Raw genomic sequence first — 25,874 nt, 5'->3', positions numbered from 1 at the left:
TTTCAGTCATCATAGAGAAAACTTTCAAAGTTAATACATCACTGTTTATTTCAATTTCATACAGAGATATCACCAGAGATGTTACCGAGTTTATATTGTGCACATTGTTTTGACTTTTTAAGAGACTTATTAATTCTTCTTTAAGTTTTTATAAGACAAGGAATACTTGGGGATCGCACCAGGAATGTTTAAGACTTCACCATCCATAATAAAGTGACACTAGTACTATTTAAGATTAATTCACTTGCTACATACAACCTTAAGGAAAATTTTCATAAACAATCAATTCTTAGACCTTTAAAACCTGTTTTTACCCCACAAAATCTTTTACCATGTAAAATTATCAGTTGAAAAGTTAGAGAGATTGTGCAGACCTTTTCCTCCTTGACAATTTTGTTTGTTTTTGTCCCGACCTTGAAATTTCACAATATTACTTCTTCTTATTTAATTAACTACAATTTTGAGTATTACCAGATGCCTTTGATGAGTACATGTGTAATGCACTAATGATTATTTATCAATCATTATTTTAAACATTGCAAAAGCCATAGTACTGACATATCAATTTAGAAATACTTTTGCTTCTACCAACAAAGTTTCCACTTTGAAATCATTGCAAATTACACTGCAATTGTCATCAACCATTGATATCACTCCATTCCCATCAATTGACTACATCAATTCCATACAACAGTTGTCAATAGTGATTAGTACCAATTGTTACAATTATTTGAAATACTTTTGCCTCTACCAAAATGTTTCCAACTTGAATTCATTGCAAATAACACTGCAATAGGCGTTAACCATTTATCACTTCATTCACATTAAATGACTACATCAATTCCATACAACAGTTTTCAATAATTATTAGTACCAATTGTTACAATAATTCAAGTACAACTCCCAGAAGAAATACAAAGCACTCTCTGTTGTTTACAAACGAAGAGCATTGTTATACACCAGTTATTTGCAGGATAGACATGCAGCGCCCATAAGTACTACAATCGTTGAGTAATTGATGCTAACAAAGAATACATCATTCCAAACGGAAAAGGTGAATCTAAAACTACAACTAGGTGCAATAAATTGAAATCTGTCAGTATCTGAACCCACCGGGGGAGCAGACACCGAACGCGCGGTGTTAGTTCTGGAACATGTCCGAGCTGAATTTGACATAGTTGAGGGCGCCGGGTAGTTCACGACCCTTTGCGTCGCGGTAGGGTTCCATGCGGAGGATGCAGTACTCTGCCAGCTGGGTTGGTAGATTCTGAAAAGAGGAAACAATCAGGAATAGTTACACAAAATTCGAAAATTGTCCACCACTGGAGCAGAAGAAGTTTTTTGTAACGGCAAGATAACCAACAACACAATAGCTTTAAATGTTGAACACATTTCACACCTACAGTTACATCTTGCAATCAGGGAGATTTGGTACATCAATCACGGAGACATTTAGAATCACATACACCATAGGGAAAAGCGTTTCCATTATTAGGGTGATTTATAATTTGCTCATTGGTTCATGGAAAGATTGGTTTACTTTAAAGAAAACAAATCTGCAGCATCAGGGAAAGTCAGCACCTCTGGCAACTTATCATTAGCAAATTACAATTTTTTGCAACGGTAAGTTTCAGTAAAAGAAACAACAGGGACATTTCAAATTTGGTCATCAGATTTCAAACTTGCTCATCAGACCATGGAAAGAATGGTTTATTTAAAAGGAACTTTTTTGCTGAAACATTTGCCAATTTCAGGAAAGGAAAAAAAATAGATATATAACACAAACAAAAAAGAAAATCAATTTTCTCCAGCACTCAACAAAAACGAAAGCCCTTTTGGGCTGATACTTTAAGATGTTAACTTACCGCATACAGTTCATGCTTGGTGACGAATGGTTTACCCTCGGAGCTGAGAGCCCGGAAGGCATTCTCAATCTCGTCTCTAGAGTGTACGTTCTCCGTCTCTCGACTGATCATAAACGTCATGTACTCTTGGAGGGACACAACTCCGTCTCTGTAAAAACACAATAAAAAATGTGTAAATATTAAAACAGCTTACTTGCGTGAAAAATGGAATGCTGATTTCAAGACCTCAGAATAAGATGTTGAGGTCTCGAAATCAAGCATCTGAAAACACACAACTTTTTGTGACAAGAGTGTTTTTTCTTCCATTAATATCTCCCAACTTCGACGACCAATTGAGCTCTAATTTCTACAGGTTTTTTTTTTTAAAGTTTAGATACACCAAGTGGGAAGACTGGTATTTGACAATTACCAATAGTGTCCAGTGTCTATTAATTTGATGATTCTCATGTATTTCTTACTTGTTTGGATCCACTATGTCAAGGATAGACTGGAACTCTGGATCTTCTTGACCTTCCTCCACCATGGGAAGGTCGTAGCCGAGGGATCTCAAGCAAGACTTGAATTCCTTGTGCTCCAAGAAACCTGTCTTATCCTTGTCGAAATGCCTAGGGAGAAAAAAAAACATGAAGAAAATTAATATTCCAGATTAAAATCTTGAATTTCTAGGATGGAAGGGAAGTGGATCAGGAGAACAGCCAAGGAAACTAAAACTACTAGGACAATCGAGCAAAACTCAACTTGGTACATTATGACCAGAGGCTTTCCAACGTTCAAATTTGTTTTTGCCGTCCAGCTCGATCCTGTGCAGCACGAGCAATCTGATTGAGTTTTTGGTGTTGAGGTGGTCATCAGTTTGAAAAATGTAAGTGTGGAGCAGGTCTCCGCCCTGTCAAAGGATCCCGATGGTTGGTTTTGTGGGTTAAAGAGTACAGTGCGGGCAACCTGAGACAGGTCTCAACAGGGCGTGACCAATTATAAGAAAGCGACTTCTTAGCAGAGTGCAAGCACACAAGTCAATTATTGGATAGTGAAAGGAAAGACAAACATCTTTAAAATGAGAGACTTACTTGAACATCATGCTGAACTCCTTCAGAGACTCTTCGCTAACTCCAGTTGTGTTCCTGAAAAGTAAGGAGCAAAAAAGTATTTTATATACTACCCTTAAAACATAATTCTTTATAAAAGTGAATGGTAGTTTATTCATCATCGTTAACTTCCTAATCCAACTCTGCATAAAATCTCACATCCAATTTCATAAATCTCGGTAAAACTATGTCCGAAATCCTAACATCTTGGTTTCCCTTAACCACCTCTGCATAAAAACTCAAATCCGATTTCATAAATCTGTGCAAAATTACAATCCTAACAATGGTTTGATGAGAGACAAGAGAGCATACTAACCTGGCCTGTATCTGTTGTTCCAGATTATGCTGCATACGCATACCAAGCTGATCCAACTGATCCCATTGCTGAGCAAGTCCAACAGTCGAGTGCTCAGTGTAACTATGGAGACAAAATAAACAACATCAAAATATCTAGAAGACAATCAACACATTACATGGTGTTATCGCAAACCTTTCTATATCAAAATATCTGGACACAATTTCATGTAGCTGCTCAGGCAGTAAATATTACTTAAATAATTTCTGCCAAGCACAAGCAAGCAGGATACCAGTCACAGATTATACTTGTGACATGCTATTTTGGCTGGTGACCTTATTCTGGGAAGCATGATTATGTTTGTTCTTAGCTGCTTTGTGTGCTTCAATCGGTTATAAGTAAATGGTGGGCTTGGGGGGAGAAAATATGAAGAAATAATTGAACTAAGCTATCGGGTCCATCAGAGCTTTTTATTCATGTGATATTTCTGTGACAGATTCCCATTCTGTAAATCACTATTAGAAGATTCAGTCTTGCATTCACAACATCCCACCTAAATAAACGCTTTTAACTTTTACTTCTCTTTTGTTTTCATCTCAAAGCGCATAGGGACTTCTCTGTGATTGTGATATGCGCTCTACAAAAATGGTTCATTATTATTTTACTCCGATGTTGTTGGGCTTGTGATCTCAGCTTGTGGATGAAGTTAGTCTGTTTTGACTGAACCTATGACATAAAATTGGAGCATTTTAAAACTATTTTTCTGCAATTGTTACTTCTCATACCGGTTATCCAGAATGAGTCTCTCCTCCATCTTTGCTCCTAGATCTTCAATCTTCTTCAATTGACTCTTCTGGGATCGAACCTCAATGATCTTTTGCTGTTGGTGAAAGGATACGAAACTTTTAACATATTTGTTACTGATGGAATTGTCACTTGCCATCAGGAATAGCTAATGGCCTCCCAAATGCGCAAAGTTTCCAAATCAACTTCAGAAAACGGCGTGGAAAAGAGTAAGGGCAAAACCATAGGGGACTTTTGGGACACTTGGTGGTAGCAGACTTACCAGGTAAAATCCATTGTTCTCGGTAATGTGCGCACGCTCAGAACTACGTAAACAATGAAAATTCACCTGGTAAGTCTGCTGGCACCTAGTGTTCCAAAGTCTACCAGTGGAAAGCAGACTTAAAGGCAGTGGACACTTATGGTAATTACTCAAAATAAGCGTATCATAAAACCTTTCTTGATTACGAGTAATGGGGAGAGGTTGATAGTATAAAGCATTGTGAGAAACAGCTCCCTCTGAAGTGACGTGGTTTTCGAGAAAGAAGTAATTTTCCACGAATTTGATTTCGAGACCTCAGATTTAGAATGTGAGGTCTCGAAATCAAGCATCTGAAAGCACACAACTTCGTGTGACCATGGTGTGACAGGGTGTTTTTTCCTTTCACTAGTATCTCGCAACTTCGACGATCAATCAAGCTCAAATTTTCACAGGTTTGTTATTTTATGCATATGTTGAGATACACCAACTGTGAAGACAAGTCTTTGACAATTACCAATAGTGTCCAGTGTCTTTAGAATATCCTGCCTGCTGAGAAATAGAGAAAAGTTGACTTACTTTGAGGTTCTCCAGTTGGTTCTCCAGATTGCCAGATTCCTCCACCATAGCAACCCTAGATTCAAATCAATCACAAAGACATCTTATCAACACCTAAATAGTAACAATATTTCAACTAATTCATGCAATGTATCTCATCCTAACAGACTAAAGTATCTCAATGCATCTTACTCTACATTGAGCCCCTTGAACACACCTCACACACAGTGAATGTGCCACGCTCGCTATTTCGGAAGTCAACAGGGTCCAATTTCATAGAGCTGCTCAAGCACAAAAGGTAGCTAAGCACAATAAAATATTGCTTACCAGAATAAGGTTACTAGCGAATCTACCATGTCACATACACAATTTGTGACTGGTATCCTGCTCATTTCTGCTTAGCAGGAAATTGTTCAGCACTTTTGATCCTGAAGAAGCTCTATGAAATTGGGCCTTGGTGCATCGCCTTAAATGCCCACTACCCTGTATAATACACCAGCCGTCGATTTCACCAAACTCTTCCTAACTTAGGATTACTCTTAGCACGGGTTCAGTTCCGTATCCAAATACGTAGGACGAATTGAACCCATCCTAAGTTAGGACGGGTTACTCGTCCTAACTCGAGTTAGGATTAATCCTAGTGTTTCGTGAAATCGGCTGCAGGACACTGACTCCCAAAACGGCACAACCAAGATTATTGTGATGATGAAGGAGGGTGAAATGGGTCAATACGCTTTCTGTTAGGGTCCACTTAAATATTTCACAAAATTTTAAGTCAATATTTCCCGTAATGTAAATGTCAAACACAATCTTCCTTTATCTTTGAGCAAGTTGGGGTGAAAATCTTTTTTTTTTTTTCAAAGCATAATTGACTGCAGAACCTTGCAACATTAGCTTAACGGTTTAAGGCATTGAACACTATTGGTAATTACTCAAAATAATTATTAGCATAATACTGTACTTGGTAACAAGTATTGAGGAGAGGTTGATAGTATCAAACATTGTGAGAAACGGCTCACTCTGAAGTTACATAGTTTTTCGAGAAAAAAAGTAATTTTCAACGAATTTGATTTTGAGACCTCAGAATTAGAATTTGAGGTCTCGAAATCAAGCATCTGAAAGCACACAACTTTGTGTGACCATACCCCCATGGTGTGACAAGCGTGCTTTTTCTTTCATCTCGCAAATTCGACAACCAATTAAATTTTCACTGGTTTGTTATTTTGTGCATATGTTGAGATACACCAAGTAAAAAGAAGACTGGTCTTTGACAATGGGAGACTTTTGAACGCTAGGTGGCAGCAGACTTACCAGGTAAATTTCCATTGTTTCTGTAGTTCTGAACCTGCGCACATTACAAGAACAATGGGTTTTAACTGGTAAGTCTGCTGCCACCAAGTGTCCCAAAAGTCTCCTATTACCAATAGTGTCCAGTGTCTTCAAGTCAAGAACACCCAAGTTCACTATCACCCCAACTTGCTCAACTTGCATGCTGTTCATTCCAAAATCCCAATACCATGCTCCTGGTGGGGTAAATGCTATGAATGTGTCCTAAGTACTATGGGTTAATATAATAGTTCTTATATACTACATTAATGTATTTTGTAAGAGATCTGCAATACAGTTCTGCTACTTCCAAAAACATCATTTGATATGGGGACACAAGGTGGCAGCAATCTAACCAAGAAAATCCATTAATAACTGGATAATGGAAATCTGTGCATGCTAAGATTTACGTAAACAAGGGAAATTGACCTACACTCCCGGCCATATCTCGTTGGGCCCCCTTGCCCCCTTTCACTGTTGGTTCAGATTGCACAGTCTTCTGCGTTACAGTCAACATTGAGCGGGGGGACGGGGGACGGGCGAGAGAATGATTATTGTCAGTGGGGAGTGTACATGGTACATTAGGAATGGATGGCCCAACCATTTTTGGCCGGGATGGTAGTTATAGTGTTCCAAAGTATCCAGTTGTCATATCAATAATTAGGCCTACGCATTCAAAATGAAAGAGTTATGTTAGGTATCAAAATATTCTGAGCATTTTAGAAATGTTCACTACAGTGATCTCAAAGGTCACTCTTTTTGTAAACAAAGGTTATACGGCTAATAGGCATATTGAAGGACTTAAATGGTCACTACTGATGAAACTACATTACACCTGTAATACAAGCTTGCTGTTAGACAACATTAGTTGGTAGGTAACCTATCCGACCTAATGTTTGTTGCAACAGACAAGTCTAAAAAGGTTATGGTCAACTGGATATGAAGAATGTCAAATTCATATGAAGTTAATGTTGATATTATTCAGTTTGTCAGGGTACATAATTGGCATGCACAAACAGATCCATTTTGTCTGAGGGGTTCAAAGTCAACAAAATTCATGCCAGTAATTTTTTGTTTCAGTTTATATCAACTTCCTAAAGGTCAATGCTAGACCAACTTGATTTTCTTCTTAAAAAATACAAATTTGGATGAAGTCAAATTAATGCAAATTATATGTGGCCAGTGTAGTATCTTGCCTGCCAGGAAGTGCCCTGGAATGAGATGAAGTCACAATCAGTCAACTTCCCTCACATTACTTTAAATGATTTGTCCTTTTTTAACATCTTTAAAATGAAATTTACACAAAGTCAACAACAAAAATAAATATATCTTTCACTAAGAATTTTTTTTTTGTAATAGTGTTTCGTAGTATTACTTCTTTTGTGAGCATTTGTTGCCTTGTTTATTGGGTCTCAGAATTCCTCACAGCAATAACCTATCATTCTTAATGTTTGTATATATACTCAGCGCCTTGAGTACCTTGTTTGGTAGATACGTGCACTATATAAGACTTTGATATTATATTATTATAGTCACTTATACTTATTATGAGATTCATCAAGGTAAAGAGTTTTGAGTTAGATTTCAGGCATCAAGAACCCATGCATCATGCAATCTCTGAGAACGCTACGTTTTTTTCTTCTTCTTCGGAAAGGAAACAAATAAATTTGTCAGGCAGGGGGGGGGAGGGGCGGGGGGTATTTCAAGCCAAAGACAGAAAGAAAGAAAGTAGTAACCCATTGATGAAGGTCCTGAAGTAGGAGGCAGAGAGTTATTGCAGCCACGGTAGTAACGTTACCAGGGTAACCCATAATAAAGACAAGTCATTGGTCAATAAGAAGAGACAGCAAATCATTCCTACATCACTGACGTTTCATTTTGTCCCCTTAAAAAAACTTAAGTTTTTACTAAGCAGCGCCCGATTTGAATGTACCCCACTGTTTTTAATTTGGTGAAGTTTGTAAGGAGGCAAAAAGTAACGCCAGTTATAGAGGAACTGCTACAGAGACAGTGATGCAAAGGGTATTAAGAAAGAAAGAAAATACCAAAAGAAAAAGGTGAGAAACAGAAGAAAACACAATGATTGAAACAAGAGAAAAACATATATCAGAGTTTGAGATTGTATACTGTACTGCAGTCGCTTGTTCATATCAGCAAAGTGATGCTATGTAATGTGCAGCTTCTTTCTTGCAATTATTCTTTCTCACATTTTATTTTAACAGGGAAATTCAGTGTCTGATAAGGAGTATCATTAGAATTCACTGTCATGGTTGAAGCCACCATCCGGAGTTGGTGTAGGACAGACTACGCCCTTGCATCGCATCACACCATTAACTATACAACACAATTTGTCTACCTGTTTGTTATACTCAATTTGTTTTAAATATTTTTTTGCAAAACAAAAAGTTGCATATTTTGATTCATTACTTCAATGAAAGTAAGTTTAACTACAGTTTAATGTTAAACGTCTACCATAGTGTGGTTACTTCAACATATAAGAAGTCTGAGATATAACCTTTACACTTTGAACCCTAACCTTGAGCTTTTCCTCATTGTGATTTCTTTAAAACAACCGTAACTGCCAACCTCAACAAAGTAATTTAAGTGACATTCGCCCCAACAGTGCCAATGTCAAATATAAAAATAAACTTTGAACTATGAACTTTGAACCCTGCCCTTTGCACTAACCTGGATTCAGTGAGCCATGAGTGGAAGGTGTTAGCCAGCTGGGCGAACTGCTTACGGAAGCGATCGTTCTCCTCCTGGCGTTCCATCTCTTTGTTCAGCTCTACCTCTCGCTCTCGGATGATCCTCTGGAGGTTACGCCAGGTCTCCTCAAGTGCCTCCATGGTGAACCAGGTGTACCTGGAGTATGAGACAAGAAAGAGAGAGAAGAAATTACTTGAGAATCTTGTTGTTAGAAAAGAGACAACTAGAAGTACACCAGGCCAGGAATTTTATCTTTGATAAGGCAAGGGCAATTTCATTAGAGAATCTTAAAGTCTATGGGAGTATGATGTAGGGGCACCAAGGCCAAGACCAGGGGCAATAGTGGCCTACATGTAACCCCAGGCCTGGGTACACTAGGGGCTTTTTTCCAAACCTCAGCTTAGCCCCGTCTTCTGCTCTGGGCTTTGTTTGACAAATTTGCTTCAAATTTGATGACAGAGCAAAAGTCGGAACCAAAGCCCAAGCCGAGGTTGCGCAAAGGCCCAGGATTCGACGGAGAAAACCATAATCATATGATCTCAGACTACAACAGAAAGTTCTTTCATGGCTTTCAACAGGGACCCCCATCCTCCGGACTCTAACTCTACAGAATTGGTCTTTGGGATGAACTTTGGGCTGAAGAGAGATTAGCCACAGCACAGACATAAAAAGCCAGACAGAAAGTTTGTTGGGCTTACGGGTTGGATGTGACGTTGTAGCTCTTGATTTGTTTGTCCAGGGCAGCAAGTTGTTTCAGATCGTTCTGGGCGCTGCTCAGGGATGCAGTGAAGGCATCATGGGCTTCTTTCAAAGCCTGATTGAGAAGAAGCAAAACAAGAAACTAAATATTAGTACATCTATACAATATAATAGGATCTACAAGAAGATCTTAGATCTCAAAGAGTGTAGAGTGTCGTAGCTCTAAAACTAATCAACAAAACATCAGCCTATCTTTACATTGTAGAAGAAAACCCTAGTTCTCATTAAGACTTTCAGGTTGCATCTCCCGAACTTTGGAATTCACTCCCCAATAATAACAAAAAACTCCTCTCTAGAACAGTTTTTTTTTCAAGACATCTTTTAATGAAATAACTTTTGTGGAATATTGTGGTTCTTTCTGTATAGCTTGTATTTTTGTTTTTTCTGAAGTCCTGGTTTTTCTCTCTTACATTTCTAAAAGTGCTTTGAGACATCACTAAATTATGCGCTTTATTATTGCTTTTACTATTATTATTATTATCATTAAAATAACTTCTCAAGGAGTATCTTACCTTGATTTCCTCCACGGAGTTACAGCGTACAGGGTCAGTCAAGTCCTCCTCAGCGTTCTCAAACCAGCTGTTGAAAGCGGACGCCTTCTTGGCGAAGAGGAGGAACAGATCCTCAACCTCACGGTATTGCTCCTGCGCTCTCAGAAGACGCTGGCGACGGTTGTTGGAATCAGACAGCAGCTTCTCCCACCTAAAGAAAATTAAAGATTAAAAACATTAATTATCATGATAAAAATAATTAAATTTGTCTTCCCTATGTATAACGAGAATGCAAACAGAACGCAAACTTCATACAGCAACATAGTGCTGCCATCATTTGGGTTGTGTTCCCTGTATCCCATAACAGGAGTGAATGCTGCTATCCATCATATTAACAGGAACCAGACTATTTCTCCATCCAGCCTCGATTTGGTTACATTAATTTGGGTGGGAGAAAACCTGAACGTAATAAAGGTCTGAACTCGAGCAGTTTGTTTTACCTGGCGATGAGGTTGGCATGACGTTGCTGAATGGCAGGTGTCTGTACGTGACTGGCAGCCACCAATTGATCCTTCAAGATAGTGATCTGAGAGATACCTTCCTTCTCAAAGGCCTGAAGACCAGCATCAAAGGTCTCCTGTTGGACGAAAAAACAATTAGACTGATAAATGTCTCGCCTTGATTTTAGGAATAAATCTGTCAGGCAATTTGCAGTTTGGCTGGTAACCTTATGGTAACCTTATATTGTAAAGCACAATTTTGTGTGCTTAGATACTGTTTGTGCTTAAGCAGCTCTATGAAATTGGGTCCAGGATGTACAGATCATTTCTTCCCCCCCCCCCCAAGGCATAGACCGTATCCAAAATGGCCAATACAGCTACGGCTCTGGCTGTTGCTAAAGAGGGTTACTCAGAACGTACTATACTTCAACACATGATGACATGATGACGTTGAAATCTAGCCGTAGCCGTTACGGCCTCAGACTAAGGTTTAATAATAGATGTTAAATTTGCATCGGGGATAAAGAATATTAATTTTGGTTTTTACCCATACACTGATGTGTGTTAGCACTGTATACTCAGTACTTTCCCGAGTCCTGTGAAAAAACAGACTAAGATTGTTTTCTTACCTGTTTGGTGAGTAGAGTCTGCACTGAGGACAAGTCCCGTCCGTAGTCATCAGAGCGAGCCATGCTCTCCTTGTCTCCGATCCACGACTCCACAACATCAGCCTTCCAGATGAACTGCAGGAAGGCAGAGTTCTCATCCAGCTTGGCCTTACGGCGCTGAGCGGCTTGACCCAACTCATCGAACCTCTTCTGGAGGGAGTCGATACGCTGCTCCACAGCCTCAGTATTGTGGTTCTCCTGATGATTGAAAGTAAAACAGTTCAACACATTTATAAAGAGCGGCAGTTAAGCTTCATTCAGCAATCCAACAACTGTAACTTTTACACAGGTGCTGTGAGCAACGTTAGTTGGAATGTGACAAGTATTCATGCAAAATAATTCCAGGTAGAAATATGATTGACATTCATAAATGCCGAGATGAACTTCACAGCATACTCTTTTTGCTGCCATCAGTTGACCGGCTGACACGTATACACGCTACCATACAATCCATTGTGTAGCGTACTCAGACATGCAGCTAGCCTGCTACTCTTTGTTTCCCCCGTACAAAGAGGGATCGAGGATACTGTAAATCACGCTCTCAATCTCCCTTTTTTTTCAGGGATTATTATGCAATCTCCAATTCCAGACCTTGGTTCTTTTGTTGTTCAACTGAATACTATGAGAGATTGGTAGTCTGCTGTTGAGACGTATTGCATATCAACAAAGATAGTTTGACATCTTGAGAGAAATACCTACCGCCTCAATCAGAGTCTCCCCTTGACGTTTGATGTCAGCAACGCGTTCCTGATGCACATGGTAGTCCATGTCAAAGGCTTTGTGCTTCTTCTGCAGACCCTGTGGTTGAGAGAGAGAGAAAGGTGAAGCAATGGCCCTTATTTTTGACCGCGCGAGGGCGCTATAAATAGTATTTTTATCACTTCCGGGGGTACACGCGATTCGCCCTGCACAAATTAATAGGCGTACTGTCACTTTTGTTGCGCCGTAGTTTCAATTTGCTTTAGAGGTGGATTATAACGGCTCCTTTAAAAGTCTTATTGTCTGTGATGGATTAGATGTCTGTGGTGGTAATGTGTTCCAATCTTTAAAAACTGTTTTGGGTTTGAATGAATATACCCCCGGAAGTGATTGAGAGCGCCCTCACACGGTCAAAAATATGGCCCATTAGTTGACCATGAATCATTAAAAATGTATTATTTTATCTTCAGTAGCCCAGCATAAACACACAAGTCAAGAGTGCTTCCACCTTGCGTCTTTGCTCTGCAAGCAGGTCACAAACGGAACAATGTTTATTTTACTTCACTAAAAGTATGATTTGACAAATGTGAAAATTCCTGAAAACTGGCTTGCGGGCCTGTGCTTGCCACCCAGAACAATCAGATAATAAAACTCAGGCTGAGAGTTTACAGATTCTGTGCATCAGCAGCTGATATACAAAACTACAGACACATCCTTTGGTGACTGCTTTTCTTCTTTCATGACAAAATCTGAAGATTTGATTGAACAAATCCTGAGAAATCTTATGTCTGTTTACTACATTCATAAACATCACTTGGCGATAGTAAAAATGTCCATGGGCCAGCCAAGTTTGTTTTACATTATCTGCCAAATGCATTTTCATGAATTACAGCTGCAAAGCTAATCACAGCAGTAGATACTGAACACCTAACAGTAAGTATAGATGGGATGCGTACCTGTACAGCAGCCAGAGTATCTCCATAGTCTTCACTAGACAACAAGTTCTGTTTCTCATTAACCCAAGCCTCTTCTTCTTCAACACTGGCCAGGAACTCCTGGTAAGCAAGAGACTCGTTCAGCTTCTTCCCACTGTGGGTAGAGAAGGTACAATCATGAATTAAAGGGGAAACAAAAAACTGATCCTCTCCAGCTATTTGTTGTCATGTGTTTGTGTTTGTCATGTGTTGTACTTCATCATTTGATGTTACATTATTATTGTAGGTTCCTTGCCAAGTATTTTCATTAAGCAAATTTCTGTGCTTAACCATGTTAACAACTGAAGAGCAGAGTTCAGGGCCCAATTTCATAGAGCTGCTTAAGCAGACAGTGGAGCTTAACAATTTCTGCTTAGCAAAAATAAGCAGAAAACCAATCACAAGTAGTACATGTGACATGGCTGGTTACAGTATTCCGTTAAGCCTACTTTAGTTGTGCTTAGTAACTTTTTGTAATCTACTTGAAGTTGAGGGTGCCATGGAAGTGCTTTGAATTCAAGATAATGACTTTACCGATCCTGGGCTAGGTTCTTAAGCTCATCCCAGTTGTAAGCGAGTTGGTCCAGACGTTGCTGAACACCATCTCTGTTCAGCTCACATTCCTGCATCAAGGTGCTACCAGAGTCTTGGACGGCCTGCCAAAAGAATAAAACATATATATAAATAATCGTACATCAAAGGAGAATTCATCACTTAGGATTTAATACATGCCAGAATAAAACTGTATTGCACACCGAGGAAGAACACACACCAACCATATTTAAAGGAAAACGTTGCCTTTGATCGGTCGAGTTGGTCTTTGAAAAGGCATTTGATACCGTTCGTTATGAAATGCATATGGTTAGAAAGATATTTTAAAAGTAGAATATAATGATCCACACAATTATCACTTGAAATTGCAGGGTTTTCCTTTTACTTCGCGAACTAACACGGTCGGCCATTTTATTTCCAAAGTTTGACTAAAAAATGACCGACCGTGTTTCTTCTGACGTAAAAGGAAGACCATGCCATTTCAAGGCATGTTTGTATGGATCATTATACATGTACTCTACTTTTAAATTACCTATCTAATATTTGCATTTCATAACAAACAGTTTCAAGCGCTTTTCAAAGACCAACTCGACCGATCCAAGGCAACGTGTTCCTTCAAGATTTGTAGTGCTAAATAGCTGGTAAGAAAAGCCACACAGCCTTGATAGTGTAGATCAAGTAAAGTGCAAGTTATGTCTGAATCAGTTGTGTTGCATCTGCATGGAAAAATATCACATTAAATAAAGATGAAATTGCTCCCAAAATTCTTTATTTCTCAAGATGAAACTCGGTTTTGAGGACAAATTTTGCACACACCCTCTTTTATTACCATTATTCTCTGTAACCTGCGTTCTTGTCTTTTAACATCTATAATACCTTATTTTCTTTCAAATTGTGTATCAGTATGAATATTATATAATTACAAAGTATAGTTCAACCCTAGCAGGTCCTTTTGGTTGGTAAGCACTTTGCAACAGCTAATTCTCATTGTTCTATTATACAATTAGCTACATGTTAATTTGTTTACTGTAATACCTGTGATATTTGAACGTGTGATGGAGATGTTACAGTATGAATATCTACAGCTATGCATTCTAATCGCCAAAAGTTTTACACACCAAGAAAACTATCACAAAGTTAAGGGTATTATACAGGATTGGTAGAGCTAACAGAAAAGTTCCAGACAATGTTCATGTTTTGTGTGATCAACCATAACCATGAAGTTATTTGGGCTTAATCCATTGTTCGAGTCAGCAAAACTAGTAAAAAACCATGCATTACTTTCAGCAACTTGTACTGAAATTAGCCTTGAAGAAAGACTAGGGTTGAAGCGTCAGGCTATGAACTATATTTTGCCTTTCTACCTTAGATCATTATAGTTGGTAAGCAGTTTGCAACAGCTAGCTCTTTTTTCTTAATTTTGGTTATAACATCCCAAATCAGCTGTTTTTCAAAGGTTTTCAGATGCAGTTTTCAGGAAAACCACTTAATTTCATGGGGAAATATTTCACAGAAAAGAAAATTTTCTAGTATGAACAAAACCCTCCGACTAAAATTTAATAAGGATGCTTTGAACCTTACCAATCATGTATAATACCTTGCCACTGTAATATATCAACATTTTGTTTACTTTTGGTATCTCGGTAAATTAAAAAAAAAAAACAGTAGAAACCTTTTTGAAAATAATTAAAAGCTCTGCCTGGTTTCAAAGCAGTTCCTTTCTGAAAATAAACCAAACCCTGCTTTGACAAGGGCCTCATGACACTCAAAATATTCAGAAATGTTCATACATTTAAACTAGACACTAAGATATCTAGCGCAATCATCTAATGAATGAACAATGATACAAACACTATTTGTTCGTCTAAATACGGTATGTTAAAGACACTCTAAGATAACAATGAAAGCCTAGTTCTACACGCTACCTACTACAGGCATATTACAGGGGAAAAAACAAACATTCAACTTATATTTTTAACTGCATTTTACTCATAAATACTTTGTTTTAAACAAATTTTTACGCGTTTTTATAAATCTGCTTTTATTAGGCAGCAAAACTACACAAGGCTGATTCATTGTAAAAGGAAAGGAAATGTTTGGTCGTAAAACCTACAGACATGTTAGCTAAGTGGCCATCGTTTAAAAAATTTAAACAAAAGAACATAATATGATTCAAAATAAGCTTTTCTAAGTTTGCCACTGTAAGTCTTATTCCACGTAAGTCATATTCCCTTAAGTACTTTGTAACTCTCAGAATATGGGTATATTTCAACAACATATGCAGCGTGTTTTGGGGGCTATTTATGAGGCAGCTTCTCTACTAAACTCTACAATGGTTCAGCCTTGTTCATATAAAACTTGCACACAATTCAAACAAGTATCACCCTACCCAAAGGCTTTAGTGGCAGCATCTTCAAGCAAGATAAATATACTTCAACCAGCCCTAACCATGAGGTTGGTATGAAATTCTTCTCGTCGAGAATTCAAACTGAATTTTGGTGTCAAACCATATTTTGTCCAGTCATAATTTCAATCGCATTCTCGCCAAGTGTGGAAGTATATAACAACCTCGTCAGCAGAGGGCTCCCTTCATGAAACACAGCACCCCACGATGTTTGCCCAATACGTTGGATGATTTGATTAATAAGTCTGCTGCCACCAAGTGTCCCCAAAAGTCGACCATTGTTAACGGATAAAGAGCTAAGCCAATGTTATTAGGGAAGTAAAGCCATTGTTAGAACTAATGCGTGCTAGTCAAGAGATTCCCCTGGCAAATGATCAACCAAAAATATTAAAGAGAACATTTGGGTTTTTTCCCTAAATACAATCGGTTCATTTCGAGTGACTAGCTCCTGAAAATTTTATTCCTGTAAGAGGAATACTGGAATCCATTTCCTAAACGTCTCTCAGGTCATATTGATCTTAATTGCCAGGGGAAACCAAACAGCAGCAGTGAGCGTTAAAGAGAATTATCAGCAGTAGATCCTCCTGAAAGATGATCCCCATTAATCCCTTCTAATATGAGCGAGAGAAAGCTGAAGCAAACTTCCTAGTTTATGCGTAAGAGACACAGCAAACATTGGCTTTGTTTAGATAGAGAAGACCAGGAATAAAACTGCTTAGCCAAACACACTGCTTAAATGAAGGCAAAGTATACCTTTGGTATTATGAACCGTTAGATTGTTTTAATCCTATTTAAAATGTAGCATTGCGCAATGTGAAAATTTCATGTAAAAAAGCGGAAGCATTCTTGAGATATGGCGACAAATTAAGAGTGGCTATGTCCACGCAGGGAAGATAACTGGTAATACAGTCCGAGAAATATTTCATGCACAAATGTTTTTTCAGATGGAATTAGTTTTGAATCCCTCGAAGGAAATCAGAAATCATTTCTTAAAGTGTTACTGGTGTCATGAGCTGCAGAACTTCTTACCAAGTTATTTTTAATGGTCACACCTTGTTTGAGTAGTGACTAAAACTACCAAAGGTATACCCTCCATAAACGTGTCAAATTGCCGAGTACCATTTTAAAACAGCGTATGTCATATGGCCTTTTCCCTAGTAACTATGAGAAAGTATGTGAAAGTTCAGACCAACTGCTAATGGGACTTAGCTATATTGAGTTGTTCTCTTGTTGCTTCTGCTTAAGGAAGTTTTGCATTTGATGTTAACTTTCAACTTGTCCACATTTTATTTTATGTTGAGGAAGGATCACAGCAAATGTTTTGGGACCACGAAATTCAATCTAGTGGACCGTTGTGACGTATCTCTTGTAGTTTGGCGTGACTACACTCAGTAACAATTAGAAGTAAAGCCAGTATTTAAAGCCAGTACTTATAGCGTAAGTAACCATCCACTTCCACACCACACCATGTTAAACTGCAACGAGTTGTTTGCCATAAAGGCCTTTGCAATGTAATCTATTGTAGCTACAAGCACTATGATATGATATGAGATTTTGTCTATGTATTTGGGTGTTTTATGCCAAAGCTGAAGATTTATACCTCAATGTTCTCCATTAACACGGCACCGGCGTCGTCAACAGCCTTCGAGAAAAATTCATTGTTAATACAAAGAAACATAAAAATAATATAAAATATAACAGGCCTGTATAAATGGATTTTGAAAGGGCTAAGGGCAATGAGGCATTTTCTCCTTGGTAAAGGGCACCCTAAGAGAAAACTGTAAATTGCTTTCATTGCCCCCATGATGTATCAGCAACTTCTTCTTGTCCTTTTTTAAATTTGATTCATCAAAGTCTTTAAAAAGGGGAAAAAGAAAGAAGAGTTGTCTTTCAATTTCTAAATTACTTAAATTGATTTTGACATTACATGAATGACTGCAAATTCAAAATCAATTAAACGTCTATTTACACCCCCATTTTTGTTTTTAAACCTTTCTATTGCAACCGACAACAATTGGCAGCAGCCCAGAGATCACAGGCTCAAATCCTGATGTTGTCACTTATTCTCTGTTAACACGATAATACTTTTTTTTTCAAACCCTTACACTAATTCCTAAATGAATAGTCAGGTCACTAGAACCACCTATCTATTATTCCATAATCAGTCAGATTGGACCCAAGACCATAGTTCTTTCTTTCAACATGAACATGCCTTATTTCTCTCATCAACGAATGTTGAGTACGAGAGTTAAGCCCGGTTCCTATTTCCTGTAAATGCTTCCCGAGATGCGAATAAGATACAAATGAGATGCAAATGAGATGCGAATGTTCGTGCATCACAACTGGAATAACAGGAATATTGCATTGCTAAAATTCCCTTCGCATTCGCAGGAAGTATGAACCAGGCTTAACAGGGTTTACTATAACGACTTTATAAAAATATAATAAACCTTTTTCCTGGATTCAACAATAGTTATAATATACACACCTGGATAGCTGGCTCATGTCCACCAATCTCAGCCTCCAGACGCTTGTGTTTCTTGCGTAGATTCTGGACTCCGGTCAGCTCACGGCCATAATCATCAGAACTGGTCAGCAGTTTCTTCTCCCTTTAAGAACATCACTCATTGTGTTAGTATTTGATGCATCATGAAATAAAGCTTACCAATTTAGTTGCTCTCACAAACAGAAAAGCTTTCTCAATGAAATCTTACATTTTTTTTTCTTTTTCCAACACCACAAGCGCAATGACAGGATGGATAAAAACACTAAATTACTTAAAATTTACTTAACTAAACAGACAAGATAAAACATTAAACATTCTTACAAGTTTGAAAATGTATTCTTCGTAAACTTCTGCAAATTTTTTTTTTTTGGGGGGGGGGCATGTTTGCATTTTTTTCAAACTAACAATTATAAAATATCATATCCTTATATTTAATCCCGGACCCCAAAAATCTCATCAGGAAAACACTTATAAAAATTCACATTGCTTTTTTTCCCCAACTTACTTGATCCAAGCTTCCTCATCGTCAATGTCTCTGAAGAATTGATGGACACGGTGAGATTCGTTGAGTTTCTCACGACGCAACAAGGTAAGTTCAGTAACTCTGGCAAAGGTAACGAGATAAATAAACATTATAGTTTATACTATTATGGTTTAGTGAAGTTGTGTGCTTTCTAATGCTTGAATTTGAGACCACAAAATCAAACTCTGAGGTCTTGAAATCAAATTCATTTATTTTAGTGAGAAATAACATCTTTCTCGACAACGATACTTCAGAGGGAGCCGTTTCTCATAATGTTTTATACTATCAAAAACTATCCATTGATCACTAACAAGTAAGTTTTTATGCAAACAATTATTTTGAGCAAATACATGTACCAATAGTATCCAGTGCCTTCAATACTTTTTTTAAAAGAAAGGAAAGATATTTGAAATTGGGGACTTACTTGGAGTAGCGGACATTGATGTTCTCTTTTTTCTCACGAATAGCATCGGGGTCAAAATGTCCAGCTTCGATGAAAGCATCAGCTTGGGAATTCAGATCCTTGATTCGATCCTACAAAATCAATCAAAGAAATAAATTTTAAAACCAATCGAAGAAATTAATTTTTCAAAAACATAAATCAACCAATAATTCACTTGATGGTAAAATGAAAATACGTTATTTGAATCTCTCCAATGTAGTTATATTGATAGTGTGAGGTAGTTTGTTTGCATACAGGGGTGAGAGTCAGCGCTGATTAGAAAGTCTGAAACTAAGACCCAGATTTTAGGAGGAGTTGAAATGGATGGCATTTCCACATTTTGATCACCCCTGGAGTTCCAGACAGCATCCTAGAGAAGTGTTACGGAAGCAGATCAAAGAGCATGGCTTATTTTATTTTGAGAATAATACAACATTTTTGGTTCACAAGACGGACTATAAAAAGTGTAAAATCCGATACAAGTGAGAAACAAAAATAAGCTGTTGCACTGCTTACCAACCAAATGACCTATAGAAATGCAAAAAGATTAGTTAAGGACCGGACGTTCAACCCTTGTACAGTTTTTTAACAAAGCTGGGTATTTTGCCTTTGAGAAAGACTATGCTAGGGTCAAAACGACAACCGGACATTCACTTTTTTCAGATAAAAGTCTGAATATTTTGATCCCTGAACATACCTCATGAGCAGCGATGTCGTCTTCAAGCAGTGTGTGTTTCTTGAGTAGGTATTGCACTGACGTCAGATCACGACCAATATCATCAGAGGACAGGCCAGCCTCAATCTATAACAAAATCAAAATCAAAATTAACTTGAAAGAACTGCACAGGGTCTAGTCAGGATGGTGATAATATCATGACATGCAGTGTCCGCCACACTGACTGATTTTGAGTTAATGCTCGTTAGCAACGGTGTAACTGACTCCAGAGACACAGAGAGAGGGCTGAAGTTTTGATGTCCTCAAGAAGAAATGTTTATGCATTTTTGAAACCCTTCACAAAATAATTGATTCCCAGAGAGAGGGTTATACAGAATAGATTGTACAATGATTTTGTTCTGGGTAATATTTTGTATACATACTTCACTGAGCCAGAAGTCAATATCCTTGATGCTGATGTGGAACGTCTGTTGCTTGTTGGCTTCTTTAAGTTTGTCTGCTTTCGCAGAAGACTTAGTGACGAGGAACTCCCATTGGTCACCGATGCTGACAATGCGAGACTGCACAGCATCTTCACTACCAATGCACTGATGGTTGTCAATCAGTCCTGGCAAAGATAGTTATAACCACATAATTATGTTCTAAATGTTTATTGAACAGAGATTTTTTCTAGGTAATTGTATCATTGGTGTTTGTCTACTATTTTTTTTTTTTTTTTAAGTGGCCTTAGAGGTTGAACAGTCTGTACTTACTCTGTCCAACGGCCATCACAGCTTGGATGCGTTCAGCATTAGCAGCCACCTCAGCCTCGAAAGCCTGGTGTTTCTGGTGTTTGCTCTGGATGTTGGTTGGATCCAGGTACGACTCGTCAGTAGTCACTTGGATCTTCTCTGTGATCCAGGCCTCTACCTCATCGGCATCACGGCTGAATTGTTGAAGGGTGTGAGACTCACCGAGTTTGGATCGTTTGTCAATCAAGGCTGCCTTCAGGGAATTCCACCTAATAATGAAGGATTTTATTTAGTATTTTTTAAGGTAATACTTGGGTATTACCAGGCAAATACCATAAAGTATATCCTGTATATTCCTTTGTGCGTAAAAGAACTTGCGCATCAAATTACTCTCTTTTTAGGAATGGGCTAGGAATTTGGGGGGGGAGTGTCTTCTTAGGAATGGGGTGAGAGTTGTTGTTGAAAAAAGGTCTGAAACAGAATGTTCACAGACTCTTTGCATCAGTAGGTATACAAAACAACAGGTTTGGACACAATATGGTCTATTTCCTTCTTCCTTTTGGGGATTGCTTTACATCATTCAGAAAAATCAGAAGGCTAGATTTTGAGAGGGAGATTTCGGGGGGGGGGGGGGAAATGAAATTAGGAAAAATCTCCCCAAAACTCAAAATCTCACAGGTTTTCGAGGACTAATTTAGTTGAGTATGTTTTCTTTCGTTTGTTTTTTTAATTTACTACGCCTTGAACACCCAGCAGGGTAGATATGTGCGCATGATAAGTCTTTATTATTTATCTATTTATTTATTTTGATGCCTGCATATTTACCTCTCAATAACCTGGTCCCGTTTATCGGCGATGAACGGTCCATCGTAGTGATCAGCATTGATCAGCTGATCAGCAAAGGACTGCAGAGTGTTAATCTTCTGCTCCTGTGCGCTGATGGCTTTATCAAAGTCTTCATGCTTCTTGATGAGAGCTTCTACACCGTCCAGTGAGCCTGTGATGTCCTCGCTGGCAAGGAACGCTTCTCGAGATGCCATCCATGCCTCGGCTTGCTCGCAGTCACGAAGGAACAGCTGTGAGTCAAAGACGATAAGAATCACTTAAAGGCACTGGACACTATTGGTGATTACTCAAAATAATACAAACTTACTTGGTAGCGAGCAATGGAGAGCTGTTGATAGTATAAAACATTGTGAGAAACGGCTCCCTCTGAAGTAGGACATAGTTTTTGAGAAAGAGATAATTTCTCACTCAAATAATCAAAAGACTTCAGGCCTACAGCCTTTTTAGGAAATCTGAAAGCACCCGAGTCAGGAGAAAATAGTGATGCACAATTTTCAGAATGTAAATACATTGTCCTAAATTTTGGTTGCTTTATTTTAGGCTTTCAGATCAATCAATCAAAAACCATTTATATAGCGCCAAAATCAAAAACAAAATTCAAAGGTGCTAGACTAAGTTTTCTTGAATATGACTTACATTTCTGAGAGACACAAAAACTTACCTCGTATAAATTTCATAATCAGTAAGCCTTTAGATGAAAAATTAACAACAAACTACAAATGCTGCACCTTTCATTCAAGCTTAGAATATCTTTAGGTACATTATAGAAAATATTCTTAGACATACCTGCAACTCAAGACATTGATCCAGCTTGACACGACGGTTGGTCCATTCTCTGTGAGAGGAAAGAAACAAGTCAACATTTATAATTCAACAACAACATTGGTTAGTGGAGAATAAACCCAATTCCCTTTTATTGGAAATTTTCATAGGGAAATATTTCACTCACAAAAAAATGGTTCTAGTATAAACTTCATAATCAATAAGATTTCAGACTAAGGTATATTTAAACTTAAAATCCTTCACTTTAACATAATGTTAATCAGTACAATTGTCAAAATTGATGTAAAAAGAGTTTGATTGGAACTTACTTGTCAAGCATCTCTCTCTCCTTCTGGAGCGTGTCGAGTTTCTCTTGAATCTCTGGGCTAGCGTAGTGGTTATTCTGCAGAAGCTGGGTGCCAAACGCCTCAAAGTTCTGGAAGGATCCGGCGCGGGCCTCAATCTCAGAACGAAGCTCCTGCACAAAATAATTAAAATCCAAATGATCAGATGATGCAAATGTGTTCATGTCAGGGATGAGAGTCATTGTTGAAGGAAAAATGTCTGAAGCTGGGATCCAGGGGTCGATTTCACAAAGCAATAAAATCCATCGTAATACAGGTTGTCAGTATCACCATAGTGATTTACATTGTGACATCACACTTAACTAAAGCAACCATGATTGATTTGCAGTAGATCAATCTTAAATCTTTGTGAAATCAGCCCGAGATCTCAGGAGGTATATTGAAATGGTGGAACTCCCTGGAGTTATTCGTATTCACAGGAATATAGCCTTCAAGTCGGCTGGGGTCAAACGTTAGAACTCATTTTTTTTGTAAAAAAATACTTATGGATATTTTTTATTTTACCTGGTGACGCTCAAGAAGAGCCTCCGCACTAGTGACATCCTTAGCCAACTCGTCGCTACAGACCAGTGTCTTCATGCTGCTGATCCACGACATGAGATCACGGTAGTCGCTCAGATAGCGCTGGAGATCGTAGGAATCCGTCAGCTTGTTCTTGCGATCATTGGCCTGATAGAGAAAAACAAAACAATAACAGAAATTAGTGTAGGTTCTTGCAAAGTCCTGGCAATAATGGTTCAATGGTTAATCATAACTTGACATTCATGAGTATTGTCCCTCTGAAAGCATTTTTTTAATCAAGCAATAAACCAAAAGGGAAAACTGACAGGGTGAATTCTTTAATACTTTTAGGTCAAATACAGACACAGTTTCTCAAGAAGGACTTGAACCGGCGACCGCTGGTTTAATGTGCAAACACTATACATGTGCAATCAAGTCATTTAAACTATCAAGTAATTAACCACAACTGACTGGGTAATCTTTTTTTTCTTTCACAAACCCTCAAAGTCTTCCCAACGTGAGTTTTTTAACCAGGTATGTCTCAGCCAACCAAACTAGTTGTAGCCACGTTTGTCAGTTTCCTTTAGGAATTTTTTTATTTGTGGGTGGTATTTAAAAATGGCTCTTCGACTATATTCCATTGTTTAAATTCCAAGATAGATTGTGACATGTAATACTAACTCTCTGCTGTAGGTTGTTCCATGCAGCATCGATCTCCTGACACTTCTCAGTGATTGGCTCAGCTTGGTCTGGGTGAGTCTGTATCAGTCTGGTTGCCGTCTCATCAAGCTTGTTCACCTAGCGATCAACAACAATTTATACACGGTTTTTGTATTCAAGTTATTCAACAGTGAAGCCCTATTCTACAATGGGGTGTTCCATATGATTTATCTTCATGTTCTTATGAATTTGATCTCAGTTAAAAAAATATATAAAAATATTTATAACAACATTTTAAAAATACATATATTATCTTTTGGGTGTTTTTCCTATACATTTGTTAACGAATTTCCGTTGGGAAAAATCACATTCTGATAGTGCTACCACAAACCTCACTGATCCTCCTCCAACCATGCAAAGTTTCAAATCCAACTTATATGGCGACAACTTAAGAAAATGGACAATAAATGGCGTTCATTATACCTGGTGTCCGAGAGCATTGAGGTCTCTTTCCAGACCCTGGTGTTTACGCTGCAATGCCTGTACACTGTGAAGATCATGTCCAAAGTTCTCCGTGTTCAGAGACTTGTTCTTATCATTGATCCAATCCTTGGTCTCATCAGCGTCTCTGCAAACAAAAATTATTTTTTTAGGGTTTAACAAAGACAACTTTGTTAAAGCTGGATTTGAACCAACGACCTATAGATTAACATGCCAAGGCTCTATCAGCTGAGCTATGTTGGCGGCCTCAATATTTTGGGGGTCAATATCTTTGTTTAGCGGTGCCAGTTATTTTATTCCCAATGAACTGAAACCTCAATGAATATTGCCACATATCTTTCTTCCGCATTAATTGTTTCTCTTAAAATGTCGATACTTACATTTTCATTTTTTTATTTCAAGTTGGTGATAAAATTATTTATATTAGTTTCGTTCAAATATATATTAGGATAGTAAATCTGTAATAAGTAAATCTGGCCATGAAAAATAAGTACTGAGAATTTATACTTTTAAACTTCTATTTTTAAAGAAATTTAACATCTCCAAGAAACAAGATTTACCTGAAGAAGCGTTGGACTTCATGGGCAGTTCCAAGATTCTGGCTCCGCTCCTCGGTCAAGCGCTGTAGTGCCTTCCAGCGCTCATTCAACTCCTGTGGACATCATAAGAGATAATCATTGAATCTTAAGTAGAGAACTTATCGCCAAAAAAATCTCTTTCCAAATATCTCATGCAATTTTACAGACAGGGAAACGTTTGGTAATTACTGCACAAGTTAATGACATAACAACTCACTTGGTAAAGACCACAGGAGATTTATTGATAGTATAAAACAATAAAAGAAACTACCCCTTTGAAGTAACTTAGAGAAAAGGTAATTGTTCACCCCAAAATTGGATTCTGAGATAGGCTTCACTTTAAGCCTTTTTCAGGCATCTAAAAGCAGACAACTCGATGCACATTGGTGTTTTTTCTTTCAATCTTTTCTTGCAACTTGAATGACTAAATGACACTCAATTCTTACAGGTTTGTTCAACACTAAGTGAGGATATTGGTCTTGGCCAATAGACATTTATCATGCTGTCTCCATCTTGGTCATGTTCCTCGTATCGAATAACAATTATGAATGCTAATAATCATTTAGCAAATGGGAACCAGACTACTGTTCTTCCAGCCTCGGTTTGGTAACATTGATATCAATAGGAAAAATTCAAGATGGCTGCACCATGATAAAGGTCCATTACCAAAAGTATGCACTGCATTTAATTCCAAATAAAAAGATTTGTTAGAGAGAAAAGGATGAACAGACTTACATAGACACGACGATGAACCACCTCTGATTCTGGGCTCTGTTCAGTCGTCAGCTCTTTAGATGTATCGTTGATTTCATCAAGGCGGCCCTCGTTGGCAGTAAGATCCTAACATTAAAACAAT

General features: G+C 38.0%; 1 protein-coding gene across 7 annotated transcripts in view; it reads right to left on the bottom strand.

The window, feature by feature from the left end:
- Window positions 1-107: 107 nt before the first annotated feature.
- Window positions 108-25,874, bottom strand: part of LOC117303036 (spectrin alpha chain, non-erythrocytic 1-like) — a 53,677-nt gene continuing 27,910 nt past the window's right edge. For 5 of the 7 annotated variants that reach the window (XM_033787075.1, XM_033787073.1, XM_033787074.1 and 2 more), the window contains 30 exons: window positions 25,754-25,858; window positions 25,001-25,092; window positions 24,423-24,567; window positions 23,961-24,077; window positions 23,283-23,447; window positions 22,743-22,891; window positions 22,438-22,486; window positions 21,631-21,881; window positions 20,827-21,074; window positions 20,497-20,681; window positions 20,096-20,200; window positions 19,381-19,490; window positions 18,939-19,037; window positions 18,416-18,536; window positions 17,528-17,569; window positions 13,506-13,627; window positions 12,954-13,086; window positions 11,998-12,096; window positions 11,260-11,496; window positions 10,631-10,767; window positions 10,152-10,341; window positions 9,579-9,694; window positions 8,860-9,036; window positions 4,867-4,921; window positions 4,031-4,125; window positions 3,267-3,368; window positions 2,933-2,986; window positions 2,324-2,470; window positions 1,866-2,013; window positions 108-1,267 (listed from right to left, as the gene is read on the bottom strand). In XM_033787075.1, coding sequence (XP_033642966.1) covers window positions 1,142-1,267; window positions 1,866-2,013; window positions 2,324-2,470; window positions 2,933-2,986; window positions 3,267-3,368; window positions 4,031-4,125; window positions 4,867-4,921; window positions 8,860-9,036; window positions 9,579-9,694; window positions 10,152-10,341; window positions 10,631-10,767; window positions 11,260-11,496; window positions 11,998-12,096; window positions 12,954-13,086; window positions 13,506-13,627; window positions 17,528-17,569; window positions 18,416-18,536; window positions 18,939-19,037; window positions 19,381-19,490; window positions 20,096-20,200; window positions 20,497-20,681; window positions 20,827-21,074; window positions 21,631-21,881; window positions 22,438-22,486; window positions 22,743-22,891; window positions 23,283-23,447; window positions 23,961-24,077; window positions 24,423-24,567; window positions 25,001-25,092; window positions 25,754-25,858 — 3,921 coding nt within the window. In that variant the 3' untranslated portion in view covers window positions 108-1,141. The remainder of the gene's footprint in view (window positions 1,268-1,865; window positions 2,014-2,323; window positions 2,471-2,932; window positions 2,987-3,266; window positions 3,369-4,030; window positions 4,126-4,866; window positions 4,922-8,859; window positions 9,037-9,578; window positions 9,695-10,151; window positions 10,342-10,630; window positions 10,768-11,259; window positions 11,497-11,997; window positions 12,097-12,953; window positions 13,087-13,505; window positions 13,628-17,527; window positions 17,570-18,415; window positions 18,537-18,938; window positions 19,038-19,380; window positions 19,491-20,095; window positions 20,201-20,496; window positions 20,682-20,826; window positions 21,075-21,630; window positions 21,882-22,437; window positions 22,487-22,742; window positions 22,892-23,282; window positions 23,448-23,960; window positions 24,078-24,422; window positions 24,568-25,000; window positions 25,093-25,753; window positions 25,859-25,874) is intronic. The other 2 variants (XM_033787077.1, XM_033787078.1) reach the window with 1 other exon arrangement.

This window comes from Asterias rubens, chromosome 19, assembly GCF_902459465.1.
Source record: "Asterias rubens chromosome 19, eAstRub1.3, whole genome shotgun sequence".
Classification (NCBI taxonomy): Eukaryota; Metazoa; Echinodermata; class Asteroidea; order Forcipulatida; family Asteriidae; genus Asterias; species Asterias rubens.
Note: the sequence above shows the minus strand (reverse complement) of the source record. Positions and strands in the feature narration are given on the sequence as shown.